The following is a 24,471-nucleotide window of genomic DNA, read 5'->3' as shown; positions in this document are numbered from 1 at the left end:
TCCTCAAGGGACTCAAACGAAGGGTTAATCGGGTACGATAAGACATCGGGTCCGATTAGAAGTTGCACCACGAAAACGCCCCGGGTCACAACGTCTTTCTTGTGAACAGCTACCCAACGCTTTAGCAGCCGCCCTACAGCCAAGATGTGGCGCCCCGGATATTTTTTTGTTTTCTTGCCAGAAAAGGCGTATGAAAGGGGATCCAACCAGCATGCCCATCGGCTCTCAAGGCTATTCCGGATAATACCTTCCGTGACGCCTTCAATGCTTGGAAATCGCGCTGGCAGCGCTACATCGACGCAGAAGGAGCCTATTTTGAAAGTTTTTAAAGAATTGTAACGATTGGTTCAATAAATTTTTTTAAATCGACTCAGTCTTATTACTTTCCGGACAAATCCTGTGTTCCTATGCATATTTGAAACCAGGTTCCTTTCTTTCCTCGTTGCCCCTAGTCAACAAACGAGGTCGGACAACAAAAGTTTTTGTCTGTGAACGCACTCTAAGTAAGATACAATACATAATTTTAGAACTGCGGTAAAAAACGAATGTCGCTTGTCACTCATCTTGGCTAACTCGAGCCACGGATGTGTCTGAATAGCCACTTATTGATCGCACAAAATTGACCCAGAAAAGTAAATTATTTTTAGCTTATAAAAATTATAAAATAATATATGAAAGATATTATTAAAAGAATTTAGAAATCTGTATCGGCTAAGCGCATACAAAGGAACAACATCAAAGCCGACACATTTAGCAAAGGCATCAACCAATCCAACGGGTGGATAGAGCTGGAGGCTGTTTAGGGGCTTTATATCTTGTCTGTTTTAAGGGTCCGCATTGCTTGCTTTCTTAACAATCTAGACTAAACTTATTTGTTTGAAATACCTGACTTAGCGCGGTCTCACAGGTTCAATAGTGACATTGTCTTATTCCAGCGTTGGTTCTCAAGTGCGTGGCGAAAATTACTCTACCATAAATCCAATATAAGGCTGCAAATAAGGCGTTCATGTGGTCAGTTCCCTTTCATATTAACGACCAGCTCGCGAAGTCTGCGTTAGGATTGGCCATTTTAAACTATTTTGTCGATATTTTAATAAAGTGTTGTTACAACAACTTAAATTCTTAAAATTTTGCTCCCATGACTGTTTTTCAAATAAGGAAGCCCAATGAATTATTAATTTTCGAGTGAATTATCTAAATAACAGTGAACAAGGCGTGCCTATAAAAGGAATCTGTTAGAAGCCATGCATTGTTCGGATGCTATTTACGAAAAATCTGGGTCAGAGCAATTTAACAGAATATAACAACATCCGTTATGTGCTAGTGACAGCCATTTAAGTTGCCTCAAACAATTTTGAACAGTGGGAACATTGTTGAAAAAGCTATTAATAAGAGTCGAGTCTTCCTGCTTTCAAATTTCCATTTTTTCGCATCAAACTTATCAGCTTAGTGTATAACCCAGTTCACCTCAGAAGCAAATAAACACTGTTTAAAAACGAATTTGCAAATCAAATACAAAAAGTCTCCAAAAACTCATCTGTCATAGCAACGAAAATCTCAAGTCCATTCATTCACTCATTTCCCACATACTTTCCGCCAAACATAGGGTGCATGACGCCAACCGAGCTGGCGGCAGACGGCGAACCATAGGAGATCGCGAGTTGCTACAATTCCGGCTGCAATTGGCGTTTGCACACATTGCTAAGTGCTCAGAATAGAAACAGCAAGCGCTGAGCAATGCAAACATCTCATGCAACAGCAATAGTGCCGTACTGCGCAGCATAAGAATCGATTCCGCCGCCACAGCTTACCAAAACGAGGCTCTAGCCGTTTTTCGTTTGTTGTAAAAAGCTTCGAGCGCCTCAAAATCCGATTGCAGTCGTTCTGCTTTGGGTGGTTGTGCATTTTTGCGCCCTTATTTGTTTGTTATTTATTATACCGTCGCAACATGTTGCTTGGGGTATACTATTTTTGTTGGGCTAACTGTTGTTTGGAACTTGAATTATTGATTTGTAAATGTTGTATGATCAAAATAAATATATGTGTTGAATTCCTTATGTCTGTCTCTCCATTGAACCATATGTAAAAGGAAAAACTTGAGAACTTGCCAACCTGAAGCGGTTAGTATTTCATCTGGCCGAAATCGAATAATTTCCACGCCCACCGGCCCATAATTCCGACACATAACACTCAAATAGTATTCCTTGTTGACAGTTTGGAAAGAATTTGGAGTACACCAATTCTCGATTATCGAAGAAAACTACCAACATAACCTTCAATTTAGATTTGCTGTGACGTGGTTTTTTAGCTCCTGCTCACCTTTTGAACGATATTTAACTGATCCCTCTAAAAGTCCAACGATGCCGGTAAGGCCTCTGACTGTTAATCGTCGATTCTCAAGCACCAATTTCCCGACGTGTTGTCCATCAGTTGAGGTTGATGGTCGTCCTGGACGTGGTTCGTCCAATCAAAACCACTTTGGATACACCTGAACTTGGCTCTTCCTTACTTGCTTTTGTTTCACTTTTACGCTATGCGTTTGCGCTCTTTAATGTAATCTTTCTAATTTACGATCGAACGCGTTGAACTATAAAAGTAACTGCTTGTCAGCTTAGCAATCACAGTTGACTTCTCCACCAACCGAGCGACTAGCAAGCAAATCGTGTGCGTGCGTTCAATAGACGTGTGAAAGAGTTCGAAAATAAATCACTTTAATCCTCCGCAACGCAATCATATCCAGACATGAAATATCTGGTGAGGATAACATTTGTATTCTAGTGGAAATTTGTGATCATAAGTGATTGTGTTTATACCGTTACTATATTCCTAATCACATTTTTTAACGTGTCCTTTCTGTTGTATCGCATTAGATCGTACTTAGTTTGATCGCAGCCGCCACCGCTGCCCCGGGTTTGTTGGGTTTGGGTCATGGATCATATGCAGCGCCAGCGCTGAGCTTAGGGAGCTTAGGTCATGGACCAGCTATAAGTTACGCCGCTCCCGCTGTTAGTATTGCTCAGTCCGCCCCATCCATCAGTTACGCAGCGCCATCCATCAGCCTTGCTGCAGCACCCGTAGTATCTGCACCTGCTGTAGTATCCGCACCTACTGTAGTATCCGCACCTACTGTAGTATCCGCACCTGCTGTAGTCGCCGCACCGACCATCGTGAAAGCAGCCCCAGCCGCCACCAGCTACTCCACCTTCAGTCAGGTGAGTTCCGGAGTGAGAGAGAGAGAGAATCCTGTTATAATCCTGTAAATTCCATACTCCCCTCAGGTTATTCAGCATTCCGCTCCAGCTGTCGTTAAGGTCGCCGCTGCTGCACCAGTTGCCGTAGCGGCTCCAGCACCAATTGCCGTAGCAGCTCCAGCACCAGTTGCCGTAGCGGCTCCAGCACCAGTTGCAGTAGCAGCTCCCGCCATTTCTTATGCTGCACCCGCTCCCACTATTTCATTGGCCGCTGCCGCACCAGCCATCTCGTATGCCGCACCGGCTCCAGCTATTTCGTACGCCGCAGCTGCTCCATCCATTTCATTGGCCGCAGCTGCCCCAGCCATCTCATATGCCGCACCCGCTCCATCCATTTCATTGGCCGCAGCCGCTCCATCCATTTCATATGCTGCAACCGCCCCAGCCATTTCGTACACCGCAGCCGCTCCTTCAATTTCTTATGCTGCAGCCGCTCCTGCCATCTCATACTCTGCACCCGCCATTAAATTAGCCGCCCCTTCGATCTCCTACGCTGCAGCTGCCCCATCCATCGTGAAGTATGCTGCTCCAGCCATCAGCTACGGAGGCGGTCTCAGTTTAGGCCATGGCTACCATTAAATGAATTACAACCGAAGTGCAGCCAAAAAGAAAAGGATATATGATTATAGCAAGAACCCGAAGGCGAGACCAAACCATGATCAGGTGGGATAGTGGAACAGGAGAAAAAATGCAAAACGCATTGATATTTAATAAAAAATTAATCTAACAGCCACATAAGTTGCATGATCGCATGCTCAAAATGGCATAACTGAGGAATGTGGCGCAAATTAACACGGAATTTGTCTATCAAAGGGTTAATGGATATTATATATATATGTACATACAAATACAAATACAAGCATAAATGTTATGTATTTATTACAAGGCTTTGCATACACTTTTAATAAAAAGAAAATGAAATTAAATTTTTCGTTAAAAAATATAATTTTTGTGATTTTTATAAACAAGTACAATCAAACAATTATAATACAGCAAAAAAATTAGTAAAACTCATAGCATCCGTTTGTAAGTGAAACCCAAAGGATTCTAGAACTGCGGTAGAAGCAGAATGTCGACAATTATGAACAAAGTGCTGACGACGATGAAGCAGCAGTTGTTGATCATCTTAGCCAACTCGCGCCACGGATGTGTCTGAATGCTCACATATTGATCGCACTAAATTGACGGAGGAAAATAAATGATTTTAGGTTATAAAAATGTTAGATAAATATAACGTTCGTTAGTACAAGCGAAGACTTGAGTAAAACTAAGTTAAAAACCTACATCGGCCAAGCGCATACAAAGCAACAACCGCAAAGCCGACACATTTAGCAAAGACATCAACCAATCGAACGGTTTCGGCTTGGGTGGATACAGCTCCAGCCAGATCAGAGCCACGTGCAATAGATAGCAGAAGGCAGCGGTGCGCATAACATGCCGATAAGCATATACTGAAATAAACGTAGAAAAGTTAGTACCAAAATTTTTCGCGTGCGAGCCAACTACTCACATATGTTCGGTATATAGGCGGTGGGTGCATGCTTCGTGACGAACATCAAACCCATGGAGATGACGAAGAACACCACCAATATTAGACCACCGCGACGATAGCCGCGCAGCAAGAATGACAAAACCAGCAACGTCTCACAGGCTGCAAAGAAAAATCATAGCGACATTGTGAAACACTTGATTTGCGCCATATCCGACGGCATAGCTACCCAAAATTGGCATCGTGTAAACGTTCCGGTAAAACGCGCCATTCCTTTCGATCATGAAATCCAACGATATGTCGCCGTTCATGGATTGGGCAATAGCTTGTGTATTGTAACGGCTCATATTGCTCGCTGCACTGACAATCTGCGATATACTTATTTGTCTAAAATGCCACTCGCTTAGCATGCTGAACGGTTCCACAGGCAATGGCATGCTGTTGTCGTATTGCAGGGTGATCGGCTCACGTGTGCGCGGTGAAAATGACTCTATGCCCAATATTAGACCACAATTGAGGCGTTCATGCGGCCAGTTTTGTTTCGTATCCACGCACCAAGTGACGAATTCAGCGTTCGTGTTGATCATGGTCACGTTGCCGTTGGCATAAATCATAAAACCGATATCGGGTTCACGTTGGGTGTTGCTGCCGTGGGCGGCGCTGCGGAATCAAAAAGCATATCAAAACTGTTATATTTATAGCGAACCCTGCCAACTTACTTGAGCACTATTAAATCTGGTAGCCAAAGAATTTTAGGTACTTCTTTGTAGCCGAAACTTACGGCGGCAATACCAAACGCATCCGCATCCCAAGCGAGTCTGGGATCTTGCCAATACTAATCAGGAGCGCAAGGTAAAAAAAACAATGGATGAGACGGAGGAAGAGAAAGCATGAGTAAGATCTCATTAGTACACATATTAAGTTACAATTAAACTTTCAGCGCCGGTAAGGCTTCAACTAAACTCTTAGCTCAGAGCTAGAGCTTTAATCGCTAATTTCATAATTTTCTTTATACAGCTATACTTCCCGTTATGGTTTCAATGTCAACGTTACTCACCAGCGATAAATGCAAGCGTGTGTGTAGAATGGACTTTTCATGATTATAAACGACCGATTTCAATTGGAATGCGAAGTTGACCGACTGCAGGTCCATGGGCACCGACTCGTTCGCGAAATTCTTAGTCAAATTCGCCAGCAGGGAGTGAAAAAGGTCGGTCTCATGCGCTTCCTCCTCCATTTCTTCAGCTGCGAAATATAACATTTTTTCGAGATAAAGAAGTCCACTTACACACACACACACAAACACATTGTATAAAAATGCATACGCTTACCGAAGCCATCGAATTGACAGTCGTAGTACCATTTCGCCGGCGTCGAGCCAAAACTACTGAAGCTCAGATAATTGATTTCGAGCGGCGCGGGGTCCGTGTAATTCAAAAGCGGTTCCTGCTTCAAACCCGGAATGTAAACGGAAAGCGTGCCATCTGCGGTAGAAAGAAAACACACACTCGCACATAAGTGAATTTGCGGAAATCTGTTTGTAGGCTGCGCGACATGTGCACACGAGATATTTTAAGCATCGCTTAATACGCTCGGCTTATCAGCTGCTTACTCACACTTTTTTATATACATACATACCGACACTTTTTCATTTTCGTTTTACACATATATATTTATAAAAAATGTTGGCACAGTACCACTCCCACACGTCTAAATATACATACATATTTATACATATTTATATATATATACTTATATATATATATATGACACAATAAAGTCTACATACCCCCCCGAAAATTGCAATTCTGAGTCATCTATGCACAATGGAAAAACAAAATACATACCAAACGAACTCTTATTAAGAGCAATAAGATATTTTGACAAATTTCTTTTAATTTTTATATATTTATTAAAAATATTTCATAGAAATTGTTTTCCAAACACAGAAAAGTCTACATACTCCTAACCAAAACGTATTTTCTACAAAAAAGAGTAATAATAATATTTAATTCAATATTTAGTGGGACCACCTCGACTGTGCAGAATAGCGTTTAATCGGTTTTTCATTGAAGAAACAATTTTTTTTGTATAGTCTGTTGAAATAAGATCCCATTCCTCTAGTAGTTCGTTTTTTAGGCCCTGTTTGTTTTTTATCATTTTTTTTCTAATACGACGATCTAATTCATCCCATAAATGCTCTATGGGGTTCAAATCAGGCGACTGGGGAGGAGAATGAAGTTGATGAGGTACATTATATAGCAGCCATTCTTTAACAATACGTGCAGTATGCTTTGGGTCATTATCTTGCTGGAAGTACCAACCCTCTGCAAGACCAATTTTATCTGCGGATTGCCTCAGATTATCTTTTAATAAGTTCAGATACACCATACGATCCATTGTTGTTTCGATAAACACTAAATTACCCACCCCAGCCGCTGACATGCAACCCCACACCATTACGGAACCGCCTCCGTGTTTGACTGTAGGAAGCAAATTTTTGGATAATAACGCTTCTTTGTTTTTGCGCCAAATTTTTTGTTTCCCATCACAACCAAACAAGTTGAACTTGCTTTCATCGCTAAATAAGACATTGACCCAAAAACATTCATCTGCTTCAATATATTTTGTTGCAAAATCAACACGTTTTTGTTTATTAATTGCACTAATAAACGGCTTTTTCCTGGGTACACGACTATGAAATCCGCTATCTCTTAAGCAATATCCGAGTTTTCCAAGGTTTTCGCAATTTCTATTGCCGAAATTCTGGGATTTTCTTGAACTTCTGCCACAATTTTACGCTTTGCTCGTGATGAAAGCTTAATCGGACGACCACTCCTCGGCTTGCTTTGTACACTTTTCGTTATATTATAATTCCGAATTATTGTTTGAACGGTTGACTTTGGACGTCCTACTAGTTTTCCTATCTGACGTAAAGGTTTTTTGTCTTTATGACAATTTATAACTAGTTGTCGTACTTCAACACTAATTTTTTTACTCATTTTGAAATAATACCACATTGAAAATATTAAAAGTATGGAAATTAGCTTATTTACAAATAACGGTACACTATAAAGACGCTTGAGATAGTTGGTAGCACTGCCGGTATACAGGGTTGCATTTTATCCACATTTTCGTGTTGCCGTATGTAGACTTTTCTGTGTTTGGAAAACAATTTTTATGAAATATTTTTAATAAATATAGAAAAATTAAAAAAAAATTGTCAAAATATCTTATTGCTCTTAATAAGAGTTCGTTTGGTATGTATTTTGTTTTTCCATTGTGCATAGATAACTCAGAATTGCAATTTTCGGGGGGGTATGTAGACTTTATTGTGTGACTGTATATATATATATACTCGTAAATGCATGAACGTACCCTTCGTTTGTATGATTTCGATGGGCGTCGGATCGTACATCGTCAAAATGTTTGGCATCGTACTTGTGGAGATGCGCATCGAGGCCATGCGACTACGTATGGAGGAGAAGGAGTTCTGCCCGGCGCCAATCACTGATAAAATGAAATAAAATGCACAAAGAAATTCCATTCAGCTCTTTTCATTATACATTGCAACCACATGCACACACACACACATACAATGTACGCATGTGCAAGTATTTTGTTCTTCATTACGCACCCACTTCATAGACTCGGTCCCTGGAGAGCGGCCTGTCGTTGGTCGACAACAGGATGTGTGCATCCATCGGTGCGAGCACGTAGAATTTCAAATGCAACCGTTCATTGGCGTTCACTTTGTTGTTGGTCAATTTGTGTATGTGAAAGAATTGTGTGTAGGCATATCCGGTGTTGGCTATGCGGAATTCCTTGCACGTATCCATTTGCGCCAAGGACACGTTGTATTTGTTGGCGGCGCTGAGTTGCAGGAAAAGCAACGTTATAATGCATATTGCCACACTAAAGTTATTACATAAACGATACAAATACATTGCAGCGATTGCAAATGATATGCCGTTAAAAGAAATTTTTTTACTTTTCAAATTATTTCAACGTTTCACAGCGAATGCTCCAGCGCAACTACTTCGGGATATAAAGCTAAGCAGTTAAAGAGCTGCAGCATCGCCACTGAGTTAAGATAAACCTTAAGGTTGAGAGCGAGTATGTAGGAAGTTATCAGCACAGCATTCTTGAGTATGCTGAGGAGCTGAAAAAACACACAGTGTATACTGAATATGTGAAACTTTACCGTGATTTGTATGCCAATTAGAGCCGTTTTACTCATGGCTGCTTAGCAGTCACCAATTAGTTAAGTTCGGATTAAGTTCTGGTTAACTTAACCAAGACTACTTCTTTCGATAAAAAAATCTTTTTTTTAACCAGAACTTAACTAACGTTTTTTCTTTCGGTAAAAAACCATTTTTTTAACCAGAAGTTATGTTAGTTTAACACTTTTTTTAACCAGAAGTTAACAGACATGCCATTTATTGTCGTTTTCTCCATTTCTGGTTGACATTCACCTATCAGTTAAGTTCTGGTTAAGTTGCGGTTAAGTTCTCTCCTTTCGGTAAATAACTTTATTTTTAACCAGAATTTAACTGAACTTAACTAAGAATTATTCTTTCGGTAAAAAACATTTTTTAACCAGAAGTTAAGTTAAATCAGTTAAGTTAGTTTAACCAGATGTTAACTGACAGCTTGGCTGTTAACCAGACATGGAAGACACGGTTTTTAGAACTGCTAATTTGCCAATAATGTTGAAAGAAAGATGAGTGAAATTGTGATTTTAACACTCCAGTGGTCGCGCCCCTTTTTGTGCCGTTAGTAGTCGCGCGTACTACATGTGTAGAACATTTTAGACATAAGGGTTTGAAACGAAATATTTGTAAATAAAAAAATTTGTTTTAATAATAATAAGTAACAGTTTATTATAAAACCAAATCAACCAAAAAATATTCATTTTAAACATGTTAGGAACTTAAAATCAGACTTCTTGCGAATAGTTATTCGTAAAACGTAAAAGTATATACACAAGTGGTCTACTATTGTAGTACGCGCGACTACTGGAGTGTTAAGAAAACAAATCAATAATTTTGAAGAATTGTCTGAACAGAAATCACTAATTTGCTAAGACGTTTAGCTTCTTAAATAATAATAATAGGAAATTTAAAGAATTAACAATAATACACTAATTGTACCATACAATAATAATCAGAGCAACCAAGGAAAGCTATGACCACAGTACCATAGTCTTTCAAACATAACAGTTTCCAATAACATTAATATCTACTCGCAAATGTCTCAATAAAATCCACCAAATAAATACCACGTCCAAATTAAAAAAATACGTTCAGCTAGTGGCAACGCTGTTAGCTGTCAGCTGTCTAAACAGCTGTGTTCACGTTGTGTTTACAGTGGCAAGTCGCGAATTAGTTGAAAATGGAGAAGAGAAAATTGAGTTCAATTTTAGTATTAATGGAGAATTGTTGTATTAATAAATTTACACAAATAAACTAGTGAAATAAAGCGCACATGTTTAACGCAACTAAAGTGAATGCGCCAACAAAAAGTTAATTTTGTTTCTATAATTCGCTGTCGGCGCTCAGTTGTGCTAATCTTGTTTGCTGCTTCAGTTCCTCTGCTTATGAAATCGACAAGCTAACAGAGAGCTGCGCTCAATATTATGTTATTATTGGGAAGATAGCTCCACACAACATGCTTGCTTGCATTTGAAGCGATAGCTATGTGGTTTTTGAAGACGTGCCGGCAGTGTTTGGCGCTTAGTCACATTTAGATTTTCTCCGCGAGCGGTTCTGACGGGAACGCGCTGTTTGTAGTGTTGCTACTATATTAAATGTAGGTATATAACAGGTGCAATTGGAACGAAACGAGCATTGCGCCAAACGTGATAAGTGATTTAGCGTTGGAGGGAAATTAATTGACACAACAATTAAATGAACTGTTATGACTTGACATAAACGTGGTCGTTATGAGCAATTATCATTGAACAATTAATTACAAATACGTACTAGAAGCGTAAAAAGAGTTAAGGGAGAGCTACAAAGCGCTCAACATAAATTCAGCAACAATTAACTTCAAATACTAAAGTATTTTCTATTATACAAGGTAAGCGTTACATTACTACATTTTGTATAAAAAATTAATAACAATTAATCAGTTTTTAACTAAATGACATTTTTTAATTGTACAAATGTACGTCTTCAAAACTATTGGCGTGCACACTTTCACACCTCAGACTAATATATTTAAGTTCATTTTCAAAAGTTTATTAAATAGCTATCCAAAAGAAGTCACCAAAAGCCATATTTGTTGTATAAACATACACACATATGTATGTAAGTGTACGTAAAGGTATATCTTCAAGGTATATAAACGTTGGTGGCTGCTTATACGAACACGCATTTAGGTAGTTGGAAAAAGAAAGTTTTTGGGGCGGCTTCTGCTTTGTTTCTACACAGCCACGCGCATGAATATGTATACTTTTATATATGTATGTACATATGTCTACCGAAATTTTTGTCTGTCTTACGGCATTACTAACCCACTAGTTCGGCTTATCAGCTTAAATGCACGCTCGCACACGCTGCTATTTCGTGACGTGCTGCGCTTTTTAGCGGTTGGCATCTTGCCTTTGGCAGCTGTTTCATAGGTTTATAAGATTATATTCCATATTTTCAGTAAAATTTGTGCTTTGGCACAAAACTTAAAGTAGCACGTTATGTGTGTTTGAAATATAATTGAAATTCAAACAAATTTTTAAAAATTTATGAATAAAACTAACGACTTCCTGCACACAACTAGTAGTAGATATGCTGGTTTGTCATATACAATTTGCATTTTTCACTTGGGCAACATGCTATCAGTTTCTTATTAAATTTCTAAACCTCATGCTGTGTTCTGTGCCCGACCGCTGCCAATGAACTCTAAGCATTTTCTGCGCTACACCTTTTCAAGCTATACTCTGGCTGCAAACTCTTTCTCCTACCTTCAATTTCCATGGCACTTTGCCAATGATAGTCAGCATTAATTTGTTTATTAGCCATATTCGTTTGGCGATTGTTGTCTCATTGTTAGCATATTCACACACACACACCGCCACGTTCACATACGTGTGTTCGACCATATGTCATCGCGAGTCAAATTTGCATTTTCTTTTGAACAACGCTTTTGTACTCAGCAAATTGTACATCTTGTACACACATACATACGTATTTATACTCAGAAATAGTTACTTTGTTTTCCAACAGTTTTGAATTCCTCGTTTTTTGAGTGATATGCTTTGGTTTTAACTTTCTTCTTCGCCTTATTAGTGTTTCTGTATATACTTTCTATGTAAACTTTGTTTTTATTTTAAAGTCTCTCTTCAGTTAATATGTTTGGCTGCATTTCAATCCAAAACACTTATTTACAAAACATCTGGTTTTACAAACGCGTTTGTTTTTAAGGTCATCTAGTATTTTTATGCCCTGAACAGCCTAAATTAGGTTACCAAGAAGGAAGTGTCAGATACCCTATAGAAGACATACATTTATACTTTCTGTAGCATGACGAGCTGCGTCGATTTAGTCACATCCGCCAGTCTGTAAATACGCGAACTAGCCACTCAGTTTGGCGATATCGATCTCTTGGACACTCTTCTAATTCTCTCCTTCGTGCGAAACAACTGCTTCAGAGTGTGGGACCTCACTGCGATGCATGGTTCTGACCCCGTCTTCCTGCACGCTGCCGCAGAGCGGGCTAATTCGTCGGAAAGCTCATTGCCGGCTACCGCTTTATACCCCGGCACACAGATTAGGACATGGACGCCAATGGGTCAATGGCCACAACTAGGAAGAGACCAGCCTTACTGAGTGCAAAGAGCTCACTAGACCCTCCAGAGCAGTTACGACTGTTTCCGACAGGACGTTATTGAAAGCTCAACACTCAACATCAAAGATGGCCTCAACAGCGAATTCTTTAACTATAATGGCTTCCTCAAGCCATGACACGATAGTAGGCACGGCAGTCCCTACCTTTACAATAAGCATATTGCGCTTTGTTAACTGGTCCGTAGGAATGCGCCACCTTATGTACCAGTCCATCAGTCTCTCCAGAATCTGAACTGAAATGACACCCAGAACGCTCCTGAATACAGTCTTAGCTCCAAGCTTAGTTTTACAAAAAAAAACGATGAAAATCGTGTACTTTTTATTTGTGGAGGGTATTATAGTTTGGGTGCATCTAAAGTAAAATTTGTTTTTCAAATTGAGCACGGCAAGCATCTTTTAAGCAGCCAGTTGTATAAAGAGCTTCCTGCGTGTTGAGATTCATTGTCAAGTCGTCACTGACCGTCAGGTCATCGCAGGGAAACTAGTTTCGGTTTAATTGTGCTTGGCATCTGGCACAATAACCTTTCATTATGACCTTCGTGTGGACCAATACATACGTATATACAAATATACATACATACACATATAGTTACAAAAGTTTCAACATTTTATGTTTCGATCTTTCTGTTTGATTGGCCTTATACATATATGTACCATATGTAAAGCGTCAACTTTGTAAGATTTCGTAACACAGCCCTTCCGTACAAGGTGCAATGGAGGGCACGCGTGTGGTCCAAAAATAAAAAACCAGTTTGTAAAGAAAATTATTTAAATTTTTGATATTTCAAATAAATCAAGTTTGATTAACATTTTCCCAGCAAATGAAAGAGTCTATTTTACTGCCCACAAACGAAGACCAAGACTAAAGGGTTCAAACAAAACTCACATTTTACAAGTGTTAGTTTTATGTGCATTCTTATGATATATTTATGAAGTTACTAACATTATTGATGCAAAGAGTCCCCAAGTTCGAAAGTACAAAAGCCAATCTCAGGTGTCACTTTGTTATTTGTTGACTTTTTGGCGGTAGTGAATTACACCTGTTAGTCAGTTAGAGTGCAATTTAAGCAACCGTGAAGTCAACACTTAAAGAAAAACATAAACATAATAAAACAGGAGAAGATTCTATTTGTCAAAGACAACAAAAGGTGTGACAACTGAACAACTTTGTACAACTATTTCTACAACTATCGACATTCCTACAGTTTTATGGCGTTACATTTTATTCGAGTGCTTTGAAATGAATTTATGAAAAAGAGCTCCCTTGTGGAAATTTAAGGCTTGACTTTCAACGCATTTTGTTATGACTGGCATTTAACTGACAATAATAATTTATGCATATTTCCCATCTTCAGAATAGTTGTCATTTCTGTGGAAACACAGTTAAGGCAGGCATGTGCTTGGCGGCGCGAACAGCACCGTTACGGCGTCGTTGACACGCTTACGCGCCTCAATTTCGCTGGCGATGGTGCGAACACTCGCCACAAATGGATGTGTAAACAAATTTAGCCAAGTATCGAGATAAGAAAGCGCTGTAGTTACAGTCTTTGTGAAGAGTACACGCATGCGCTGTTGAATTTTGCGAACAAAAGTGCGAAAATATTTGAAATGCTCTACAGAATGCCACTCGAAGCGAAATATAAGCTTATTAAGGCAATATTAACTTTGAGATCATAATAACACGTGCCACAAAGAATCCAGAAACGCGAAATTTACAAAACAACAACAAGAAAAACAAGTAAGAAAGAGCTGAGCTTGGGTGTAAGTTTTTAACATTTGAAGAGCGGACGGTGTTCTTCTCCCTCTTTTTTGCCAAGGAACACGTGTAGCATGTTTCATTAAAATACCTCAATTTTTACTCAAGTCTTCCGGATTTCAACTGATTTCTTTATCCTGATCGATTATAACGGGGTTTTCAATAAGAGCGCTCCAAAAGCTTTCTTTTAATTTTATTTTCAAGTAAAAGTATATTCGATGCCATTATGTATGGAACTCGATTTCTTTTGCATGGCCACCACGAACACGCTTACAGAAGTCCCGACCCTGAACCCAATTTTCGATGGGTTTCAAGCATTAATCGGCCTATACTGCTGCATTTTCACGTTCGATATTCGTACAAAGTCCATCAATCGGCGCTAGCTTGTTGACATAGACCACAGACTTAACGTAGCCCACAGGAAATAGTCTAACAGCGTCAAATCGTACGACCGAAGCAGCCAATTGACTAGGCCAATTCATGGGATAACACGTTCACCAAACATAGTTTCTTAGTATTCGCTATGTCGTCTAAGGCTATCCCTGTTGAAACCACATATTGTCCAAGTTCATATCACCCAATTCGTCCCAAAAATATTCGGTCGGATCATTGAGCGGTAGTGATTCCCATTCACAAGAACGTGCCGGTTTTGATCACGGAAGAAGTGGCCCAATAACGCCGCCGTCTCACAAACAGCTCCTAACCGTAATTTTTTTGGGATGCAATAGTGACTCATGGAGAACGTGTGGATTACTGCCTGACCAATAACGCATATTTTGTTTATTGACGAAGCCATTCAGCCAGAAATGAGCCTCATCGCAGAAGATGAGTTTTCGATTAAAATCCGGATCATTTTCAAGTTGTTTCTCGGTCCAATTGACGAACATACGAAGATTCTGAAATGAGCGACCCTTGAGAACAACGTGTGAGAGATACTGCTGCAATTTGGGTTTTCCTCAACTGATGCGCTAGCGGCCGCAATATGCAACACTATGGACACTTCTTCGTCTCACTGGCACGGGGACATTTTATATTGTATCTGTGGATTCAAATTTTTCCACCAGACGAGCAATTGTTGATCTGACAGCACGATTATGATGAGCATAAATTGGACATAGCGCTTTTAAAGCCATTGACTCCGAATTTCGGTAGTAAATTTTAATAATTTCGACTAGTTGTTGGATTGTATATCTTTCCATGATGAAATGGCAAATCTTACTTAAGAGAAATGTCAAAAAAGCGGGGAAAATATGGCGTATTATAGAATGCTTCTAAAATGACAATCTTTAATTATTCGAGTGCGTTCCAGATACATATGTATGTATATTCAAAGCTATTTTTCCTTTTCTTTCCAAGAAGATGATCCTTTATCGGGAGCACTATAGCATATACTAACTCAAATCAGATTCGTGTATGCAAACCTCCTCATTTGATAAGATTTCTTTACGAAAAGAATTTGGCATGAATCATTGTCCAAAGCAACGCTACAATTGCAGAACAAATTATTCAGATTGGATCACTAAAGTATGAAGGGTATTATGGCTTCGGCGTAGGCGATGTTAATCTTTTTTTTCTTGTTTTTCAACTCACGTTTAAATGTGACATGTGTATTCGACAGTAGGCTCGTTTTTACGGATAATTAAACTTGCAAAGCTCCCGTTCCTTAAACAGGTCTTTCTATTTTCAGAATATTTTTGTTTTGTTTTTCGTTATGCTAATTTGTTGTTTTCAATTTTTTTGTTAAAACCAGTTTGCACAGAACCAGGAAGTATTCGGCGCTAAAGATGTGCTGTAATCGATTATATACCCGCTTTGAAGAAGGTTGATCTAAATATTAAACTAATTGCCTTTAGTCATTTATAAAGTTAAGAATCCGCGAAAGTACTTCTAATAACTAATATTTGTGAGCAAATACATCGAAGTATGTTTGAAACAAGTTGCGTCATCCGAGCCTCTTTCAAAGTCTGACATATATGTCAATACGAAGGCAGCCGGCCGGCGAGCGGTTTATCATAATTGAACTTTGATCTTCTGTCGTCATGCGGCAGTTATCAATAAAGGCAGTTTGTGTTGCTTATCGCTATTGCGCTATGTTGTACTGGAGCATTAAAATGTCGCAAAAACTGACTTTGTTTTCTATTTTATTTTCCTGCAGCTCCTTCTCCCTTGAAACGAACTGAACAGAACCAACCAAAATGCTGACCTGCTTTATTATTATTTTCGTGATATTATTCTGCGGCTTTTATTTTGCCAAAACCTCCAAGGAGATGCCAAAGAACTGGTATGAGCTGAAAACGGAGCTGCGCTACCAATACATTGGCCTTGTGGGCCTGATACACGATTTCACATATCGATCACGCGATCGCGTTGGTGAGTTCTAATGCTTAACTGCATTTTATGTATTGTACTTAAAGTAATTAAAACCTCGTAAGCGGGGTCTACGTCAGTAAAGAAGAGCAATTAAAGTAATTGTTCGATATAGCATTCCTAAGTGAACTTAAAGCAAGCTTACGCAATATTAAAGTTTGCTTTTATTGTCTAAATATTTATTGAGTGCAAATATTTTGCTTCTACTTTAGCGCTGTATAAACAACCTGGACGTGTAGCGGTAATTACGGGTGGCAACCGCGGGATTGGACTTCGCATTGTGGAGAAACTACTAGCCTGTGATATAACGGTTATAATGGGTAAGTTGGTTTGCTACCGAATAATCAAATATATTCAGTTCATATGGCAAATATATGCTATAGTGACTCCATATGAACAATTTCTTCGAAGATTGCACCATTGCTTTATAAAGGGTTTTTCAATAAGACGCTACAAAAGTAGACTCACAGGGACAGCAAACGACGCCATATTTTTCCGCTCTTTTGACATTTCTCTTCAATAAAGTTTGTCATTTCATCTTGGAAATATATACGATCCAATAACGAATCGAAATTATTAAAATTTACTACCGAAATTCGAAGTCAGTGGCCTCAACTTTGCACTATGTCCAAGTTATGGTCGTCATAATCGTTCTGACACATCAATTGAGGAAGACCCAAATCAGTCTCTCACACGCCGTTCTCAAGCGTTGGGCATCTCTGTGATGTCGTTGTGGCGAATTTTGCGAAAAGATCTTAGCCTACATCCTTACAAAACCAAATTCACGTAAGAACTGAATCCATCTGACCACCAAAATCGTCTTATTTTCGTGACTTAAACTGAGCAACAATTTGAAAATGATCCGGATTTTCATCAAAAAATCATCTTCAGTGATGAGGTTCGAACAGGACGGCCGAAAGAAATCACAGACTTTTGCAGCGCTCTTTTTGAAAAAACCTATACAATAACTGATGCTTAATTTCGTGAAAATATCTCCTCAAATGAAAAAGTTGTCCATACAAGCACTTGATTCCGAGCGTTAATTTTTTTTTTTTGGCAGCTATGTGCTATTATAGTCCCATATCGCTGCCTCATAAAATTGTAAATTTTAGTTTTATTCTTAAATTGAAATTAAAAATTCGAATCCTCGATCTGCGCGCTTTGAGTCCGAAATCAAAATAAGAAATTAAAATATTTTGCTTCGATAAAGAAATCTCTCCAGTATACCTAAAAAGACTACACACCTATATTATATGGGCATTGTAAGTGTACTAAGATTTCATTCGTTCGTGAGTTGAATGTTAAACGTTTGCATGCTTCGCTCGCAGACCCCAAATACACAGCGCATGCGCATTGTAAGCGTCCTTGCCGGCAAAGCTTCTTCGCTGACTTGCAGAACGACAATTCGTTGGCAACAAATACTCATCACTCAATACCAACAGACAGTGTAGAATTTATGGCAGACGTGAACATATTTTCAATTAGCTGAGTCAGGCGAACCAAGCAAATATTGTTAAATTTTAAAGCTTCAATTTGTTGTTCAAGTCTGGGATTTACACAAACGTTGCATTTAATATGTCTATGTAGTCTTAAAAGCTTCAACGAAAGTTAGTCACATTTTTTCTTGATCGGCGAACATTCACTATGCCTAAAAGTATGCTTCAAACTTTCGTGCAATTTGTTTTCAACTCTTCGCATATCATATATTTAGGCGCAATTTTTAGCTTGAAAGCTCGTTTCTTATGCTAACCGTTTGTTTGTGTTTCAGGTGTGCGTGAACCCGCCAGCGCCGAAGCTGCAGTCACTTCCGTTGTCGACCTCACCTCAAGCGGCGGCGAACTGATATGTGAGCCACTTGACATCGGTGATCTCACATCCGTTAAGAAATTCGCTGAAAAGGTGAAGGCGCGCTACAACAAAGTGGACTTGCTAATCAACAATGGTGAGTTTAAAATGCGCTTATTTTCAAAATTATATAAACTAACAATGCTTCATCCATAGCTGGCATTATGTTTGCGCCCTTCAAGCTGACCGCCGATGGATTCGAATCTCACATCGCTACCAATTACTTGGGTCACTTCTTGCTTACACATCTACTGCTGCCCGAGCTAAAAGCAGCCGGTGAAGCAGGCAAAAACGCGCGCATTGTAAACATTTCCTCCTGCGTGAATTTGATTGGACGCATCAATTATAACGACATCAATGGACTGTGAGTATAAACAACTGTAACTTATTTGTTTTTTTTTCGAAATTATTTGACACACTTTTTGTCCGCAGCAAACATTATTACCCCGGCACTGCTTATAGTCAATCGAAATTGGCTCAAATCCTCGCTACACGTCACCTGCAGACTCGCTTGGACGCACAGTCGGCGCATGTGCAGGTGAATGCCGTACATCCGGGCATTGTGGACACCGATCTGTTCGAGCACAGCGCCACCACTTATGTGCCGTTCGTAAAGAAGCTTTTATTCAAAAATCCCGAGCAGGGTTCACGCACCGTCGTCCTTGCCGCCATCGACCCCAAGCTGGAAGGCAAGGGTGGCACCTACTTGAGCAATGGTGGACTCGGCCAAATGCATAGCGATGCCAAGGATCCAGCTAAATGTGAGAAATTATTCAAGTTCTCGTGCGAATTGTTGAAAATCGAAGATTTTGGCAATGGAAAGATTTGATACAAAACATCTGAACAACGTTACACCCTATACGCCATTTTCCTTTTCATAAAACACACATACTATACATTCTTTTCTAATAATTTTAAGCCACTACCAACATACCAGTTAAATCAATTTTGGATTTCGAAAGTTTCGTATTTTATATAGAATTATATAAAGCACACTTTATTTCCATCTGAAAGGCAAAAGCCATACCAATTTCTCTTATTCTTATTTTTATAAAGTAGTACTGATCCAAACCCAAATAACATTTGTATTAATCTGTATTAGCCGTAGTAAAGAGCATTTATATGTGAGTGTATTTATGCTAATAGTTAAACTAAACCACAATTGTGTTTATTTACAACTGTAAATAAATTTATATTTTTATATGAAATATAACCGTATATATTTTTCTATGTAGTTGTCATGGTAATCTAATCCGCTGTCATTGATTTGACAGCGCTTGACTGCTTTCTATGAACTAATAATAAAACTTTCAGGCGAAAATCAACAAGTTCGTGTTTTACCGTTGTGAATTCATTTGATTTTCTTCCTTTGCTGAATATCAAGGTAAAATACCCTTCGCAAATACAATAGATTCCTTACAAAAACTTTGATAGGAGTTTGGACAACAACCCATGCAATTCCCTCGACAGTCGATTCTACGTTATCGGATTTTATCCGGCCAAAGGCTGTTTTTTCGGAGAATTAACGTCGTTTGGATTGGTAAGTTTTAGTTTAAGTTTATCATCACTGGAGCAACACCTCAATTCCGCAAGGTTGTTGTTGTAGCGGCTGAATTCTTCCGAGTTGACTGTCATTGGCCGGATAAAAATTCGGGTCTATTCCGGTAACGTAGACCCGACTGTCGTGGGAATGAAATTCCGCAAGGTGATTACAGCTGCTACCGCTCGCTTCATTCCGACTGGAAAAATCGCAGAACTTCGCCTTAATTTCCCAGCCGGAGGTTTAGCTAATGAGCGCGACACCTTATGCCATGTCAATCCCTGTGATCACAGAATAAGGGATCTAAATTTGGAGATTGAACAAATATTAAATCAACACAAGCGGACGAAATGGATAGAGCACCTGAAGTTTTGCAACTTCTCCATCGGCGTGAGTAAGCTTTAGACTACTGTCCCGTCTTTTTCAAACCCGAAGAACCATGATGACCGAGTTAAAATTCAATTCAATGGCCATGCATCTTCGGACCTGTAGAAGTGCGTGAGATACAATATTTAGCCGGCAACTAAGTATGTTTCCTCACCAAGTTCCTCAACTTGTCGCTGACCTTTCTTCAAATACCCGATGTGTGGAAAAACGGAAAAGTGGTCCCACTACTGAAACCATCGGAACCCGCCAACAAAGAGGAGTCTTATCGTCCGATAACTCTTCTCTCTCCAGTAGTAAAGACACTTGTTATTGGTCCTTGCTATTCCCGACCCTGAGTCTAGAAAAACACCAGCATGTCTTCCTAGACGCCTAAATAGTTCATGGCCTCAACCAAACGCCATCCTGGGGGGGGACGATCCTTGTAGCATTAGACTTGTCAAAAGCTTTTGACACAGTCAAGCGCACAACGCTACTTGAGGACATCGAAAAATCTACGCTGCCTCCAAGGTTGAAGAGGTGGACTATGAAATACCTGAGCGGTCACAATCATCCGTACTGCTTTGAGGTAAAAGCTCTAAATTGAAAAGAAATAAACAGGGGCTTCCCCAGGGTCTTGATCTCTCACCGTTGCTATTTAACCTCTACATCTCGAGACTCCCTCAACCACCAGTGGGAATTTCTATCACGTCGTATGCTAATGATTGCACGATAATGACGTCGGGCAGTGGAATCGATGGTTCAAAAGTATACGGCTATCTCTCCGACCATTCTCGCTCCCTCGCTGGACGGTACCTAACACTCTCTCCCACTAAATCCACAGCGACCATATTCACAAACTGGTCGAAGGATTACAGATTTGACCTTAATATTTCAGTCGATGGCGTTATAATTCCGGCTATCAATAACCTTAAGATTTTAGGTGTGGCACTCAACAGCCTGTACTCCTTTAATCCTCACACGAGCGCGATTATTTTTTTGATGTCTCCTAACTGCACAGTGAGGCCCATATACTCCCAGTTAAAGAGCATAATGAATTGCTCTCAAAGAAATCATCATAATTTTTTAAATTACTTCCAACACTTCATTTCATACTTTCCTCCACCTTCCTCCTCTTACGAACAAGTGCGGCGCAAGTTCATAGAAAGGCATTTAACAGAAAGTAGAGTAAGGTACATGCCATACATGTTATTACAGCTGTGAATACTGCAACATACCTACATATTTTCGAACGCACTCAAAGCACTCGACGGACACATTAAAATGTCATAAATCAACGAAAAACAATAGATCTCAACTATAACGCCACACTATTTTGGCAACGAAGCGGACGGCAAAGAAAATATTTTGTGTATTAATAATGGGGATATTAGGCGAAAATAAACCAGAGCTGTCGTGGTGCGATTTCATCAATCAACAACGCTTTTGTTCAACATATTAACAGTTAAAATGCCCGCGAGCAGCGCGTCACACCATTTGATCATTTTGACAGCGAATGAATCAGCATTGGTCGGCAAAGAGGAGCGGTACTAAAATGTTGTTAATATTAATGATGCTCTTTACTTTATATTAATTAAAATATGCTTATAACACCAGGAAGTGCCATTAGTTGTGCACTAGTAACCTAACCTAACTAATCAACAAAGTAACAACTAATGCCATATTCCATATATACCTCATATAGTATGCATATTACATACAAATAGAGTAAATCTGAGGTAGGTCTTCTGTTTTAAAATACCAACTGTAGCGTCAACAAAGACACAATACGCCACTTGCAGACAGAGCTTCATCAAGCTTATTGAAAAAAACTGCCAAGAAAAAGCTAAAAATAACCCAAAATGAGCGTGAATTGGTAAAATACCGAGAAGTCTTGCGGTAATGAAATAATCATTATAATTTTACTTTTACTTTAATGACGTTCAAAAAGTTGAACGGCATTCATAGGACAAGATTCCTAAAAATTAACAAGTGTCTGCTTTCTTACTAAATGCAAAATTATGGTCTTATATAAATGATGGTCTTGATACTTGTACAAAGTATAATAAATGACATACATATTTGTATGTGATACTATACAGGGTGCCTAATCGTTGTGTGAACTATGTAGCTACAAACTCTAGTTGAAGTTCGAACCAGTTTATATTTATGTTAAGTTAGGTTAATCTGGTAGACTAATCAGCCACGCTTAGACCAGTTTGGTCCTTTTCGATACCAAATGGAGTTTAGTTGCTAGGTCCTTTAGGACCTTGATGCGAATTTTAAAGGACTCTGCGGCCTCACTATCGATACCTCCTCCAGTGTATCATACAGAGATCTCCAGTACGTCATATGGGAACCCCTGCCCTGCTCTAGACATTTCCTGCAGTCTTCTGGTTATTAGGTTTCCATTTGGTTATTCAAAAAGTATTTGGAGTAAAAATAGGTTAGGAATAGGCCACGTCTCATAGTCCCGATTTCTACCCTTAAGATCATCTTAAAACTCCAACAAAATTGATAAAATTTATTCATAAAATGACAGCTACTAAACAAAAGATCGCTTTATTCGTCTGGTGGAGAGCGGTAATTTTGCTAAAAAGAAGATAAATCTTATTAAAAAAGATGAAAGAAGGAGGAAAGGTTGGAGGGGAGTTTACTATAAGGCGCTCTCCATCAATATGAGTAGAGCTTCCAAGCAAAAGTGGCTGCTATCAAAATGGCAATAGATGTACTACTACGAAGTGCAGCCTTTTTCAGAATGGTGGGAAATTACTCCGAATACAGAGCAGAAATCCTAGTGCCGGACTCATTTACTGGGCGCTCAAAGAATCTAGTCAAGAAGAGTCTGTCCTGGTCACAGCGGAGTTGCTAGCCACTGCAAAGCCGTTGGCCTAGCCAGGGGAATATGTTTTGTTCTGTTCATATCGGAATGAGCCCGAGTTGGATCTGGTGTTCTAACACTGGACCAATGGATCTCGTGTGCGCTTAGCAGACGCTATTAGGTGACCAGATCCTGTGTGACAGCGATATACTTTTGGCCTAGAGTAGGGCGCAGAAGATCTACGAAACTACTTCCCTAAGCAAAGTTCATATTAGGGGTCCTTATTGGACATTGTTCAATAGTCATTCATGAGGCAAGACTAAACATCTTGTCGGACGTTAGTTGTCAAAGTTGTAAGGAGGAGATTGAAGTGAAAACATCCAGCCACTTTCTCTTCCATTGTCCTACATTGACAAGTCTTAAGCTGAAACATCTTGGTAGTCTTACTTTCGGCGAACCAGAAGGCATAGCCAAACCATTAACCATCTCTGCAAATTTGTGACATGCTCAAAGCGCTTCGTCGATTTATAAAGGTCTTATGGTAGCAATATATAGGAGTTTTTAGGCACCACGACAGACTAGCATTCTAAGCTGTCTCAGTGAGATCCCTCTCAGTATCGATCTCTTAACCTAACCTAACATAGGTAGAGGATGTCTAAGAGGCTATTTTTCACTGCCAAGTGATCAAAAATATTCCTATTTCGATTGTACGCAACCAATTGTCACGCATGAGCGTGCATCAAGTCATATTCCCGTTGCCAGAAGTGGCACCATTAACCCCAACCACGCAATGTTGCTCTGCTATAGCGATTACGTAACGCACAACAACAACTAAAACAACTGTGTAATCCTTTTTGAATTATGTTGCCACCACAACGCAACACTCAACTACAGTAACTTACTAACTTGTGAAGCCAATTGGATTGTGTGTGCGCAGGCGCATATCATCACCCCCGACACACCGCGCCGAGAGTCAACTCAGGCGATTTCATCATTGCGCGCGCACGACTTTCAGCTCAGCCGCACTGTCGTTAATATTTCCATTATTGCAGCAGTGTTGCACGTTGCGTTTATGGTAGTTGTTGCGTGTTAACAACAAGTGGCGGCCAGCAAAAGTGGTGGACGCAAACAACAACAAAAAATAGAATGCGTGCGACCACCAAACAACCACAAACAGTTGGGCAGATGAACAGAT

The 24,471-nt window shown here is 39.6% G+C and overlaps 3 protein-coding genes across 3 annotated transcripts; 2 read left to right on the top strand and 1 right to left on the bottom strand.

Annotated features, from left to right (window-relative positions):
• Positions 1–2,742: 2,742 nt before the first annotated feature.
• LOC105230210 (cuticle protein 16.5) lies at positions 2,743–4,047 on the top strand. Its single transcript, XM_049451030.1, has 3 exons — positions 2,743–2,754; positions 2,871–3,212; positions 3,279–4,047. Exons 1-3 carry the CDS (start codon positions 2,743–2,745, stop codon positions 3,828–3,830), a joined length of 906 nt encoding a protein of 301 aa, XP_049306987.1. The 3' UTR covers positions 3,831–4,047.
• Positions 4,048–4,174: 127 nt separating this feature from the next.
• LOC105230182 (uncharacterized) lies at positions 4,175–8,793 on the bottom strand. The gene is made up of 9 exons (XM_011210807.4): positions 8,378–8,793; positions 8,119–8,250; positions 6,072–6,224; positions 5,798–5,985; positions 5,460–5,575; positions 4,970–5,400; positions 4,762–4,902; positions 4,536–4,702; positions 4,175–4,427 (listed from the first exon to the last, which is right to left on the bottom strand). Exons 1-9 carry the CDS (start codon positions 8,685–8,687, stop codon positions 4,299–4,301), a joined length of 1,767 nt encoding a protein of 588 aa, XP_011209109.2. The 5' UTR covers positions 8,688–8,793; the 3' UTR covers positions 4,175–4,298.
• Positions 8,794–10,131: 1,338 nt separating this feature from the next.
• LOC105230183 (dehydrogenase/reductase SDR family member on chromosome X) lies at positions 10,132–19,770 on the top strand. Its single transcript, XM_011210808.4, has 6 exons — positions 10,132–10,821; positions 16,496–16,710; positions 16,920–17,027; positions 18,476–18,649; positions 18,709–18,916; positions 18,985–19,770. Exons 2-6 carry the CDS (start codon positions 16,536–16,538, stop codon positions 19,379–19,381), a joined length of 1,062 nt encoding a protein of 353 aa, XP_011209110.2. The 5' UTR covers positions 10,132–10,821; positions 16,496–16,535; the 3' UTR covers positions 19,382–19,770.
• Positions 19,771–24,471: the final 4,701 nt, after the last annotated feature.

This window comes from Bactrocera dorsalis, chromosome 3 (genome assembly GCF_023373825.1).
Source record: "Bactrocera dorsalis isolate Fly_Bdor chromosome 3, ASM2337382v1, whole genome shotgun sequence".
NCBI classification, from domain to species: Eukaryota; Metazoa; Arthropoda; class Insecta; order Diptera; family Tephritidae; genus Bactrocera; species Bactrocera dorsalis.
Note: the sequence above shows the minus strand (reverse complement) of the source record. Positions and strands in the feature narration are given on the sequence as shown.

Coding starts and splice junctions, on each gene's coding strand:
- LOC105230210 (XM_049451030.1), top strand. Junction 3,213..3,278: donor GCTACTCCACCTTCAGTCAG/GTGAGTTCCGGA, acceptor TACTCCCCTCAG/GTTATTCAGCATTCCGCTCC.
- LOC105230182 (XM_011210807.4), bottom strand. CDS start 8,687: ATGTATTTGTATCGTTTATGTAATAACTTTAGTGTGGCAATATGCATT. Junction 8,251..8,377: donor GGACCGAGTCTATGAAGTGG/GTGCGTAATGAA, acceptor TCATTTTATCAG/TGATTGGCGCCGGGCAGAAC. Junction 5,986..6,071: donor CTGTCAATTCGATGGCTTCG/GTAAGCGTATGC, acceptor TATATTTCGCAG/CTGAAGAAATGGAGGAGGAA.
- LOC105230183 (XM_011210808.4), top strand. CDS start 16,536: ATGCTGACCTGCTTTATTATTATTTTCGTGATATTATTCTGCGGCTTT. Junction 16,711..16,919: donor TCGATCACGCGATCGCGTTG/GTGAGTTCTAAT, acceptor CTTCTACTTTAG/CGCTGTATAAACAACCTGGA. Junction 18,650..18,708: donor GGACTTGCTAATCAACAATG/GTGAGTTTAAAA, acceptor CTTCATCCATAG/CTGGCATTATGTTTGCGCCC.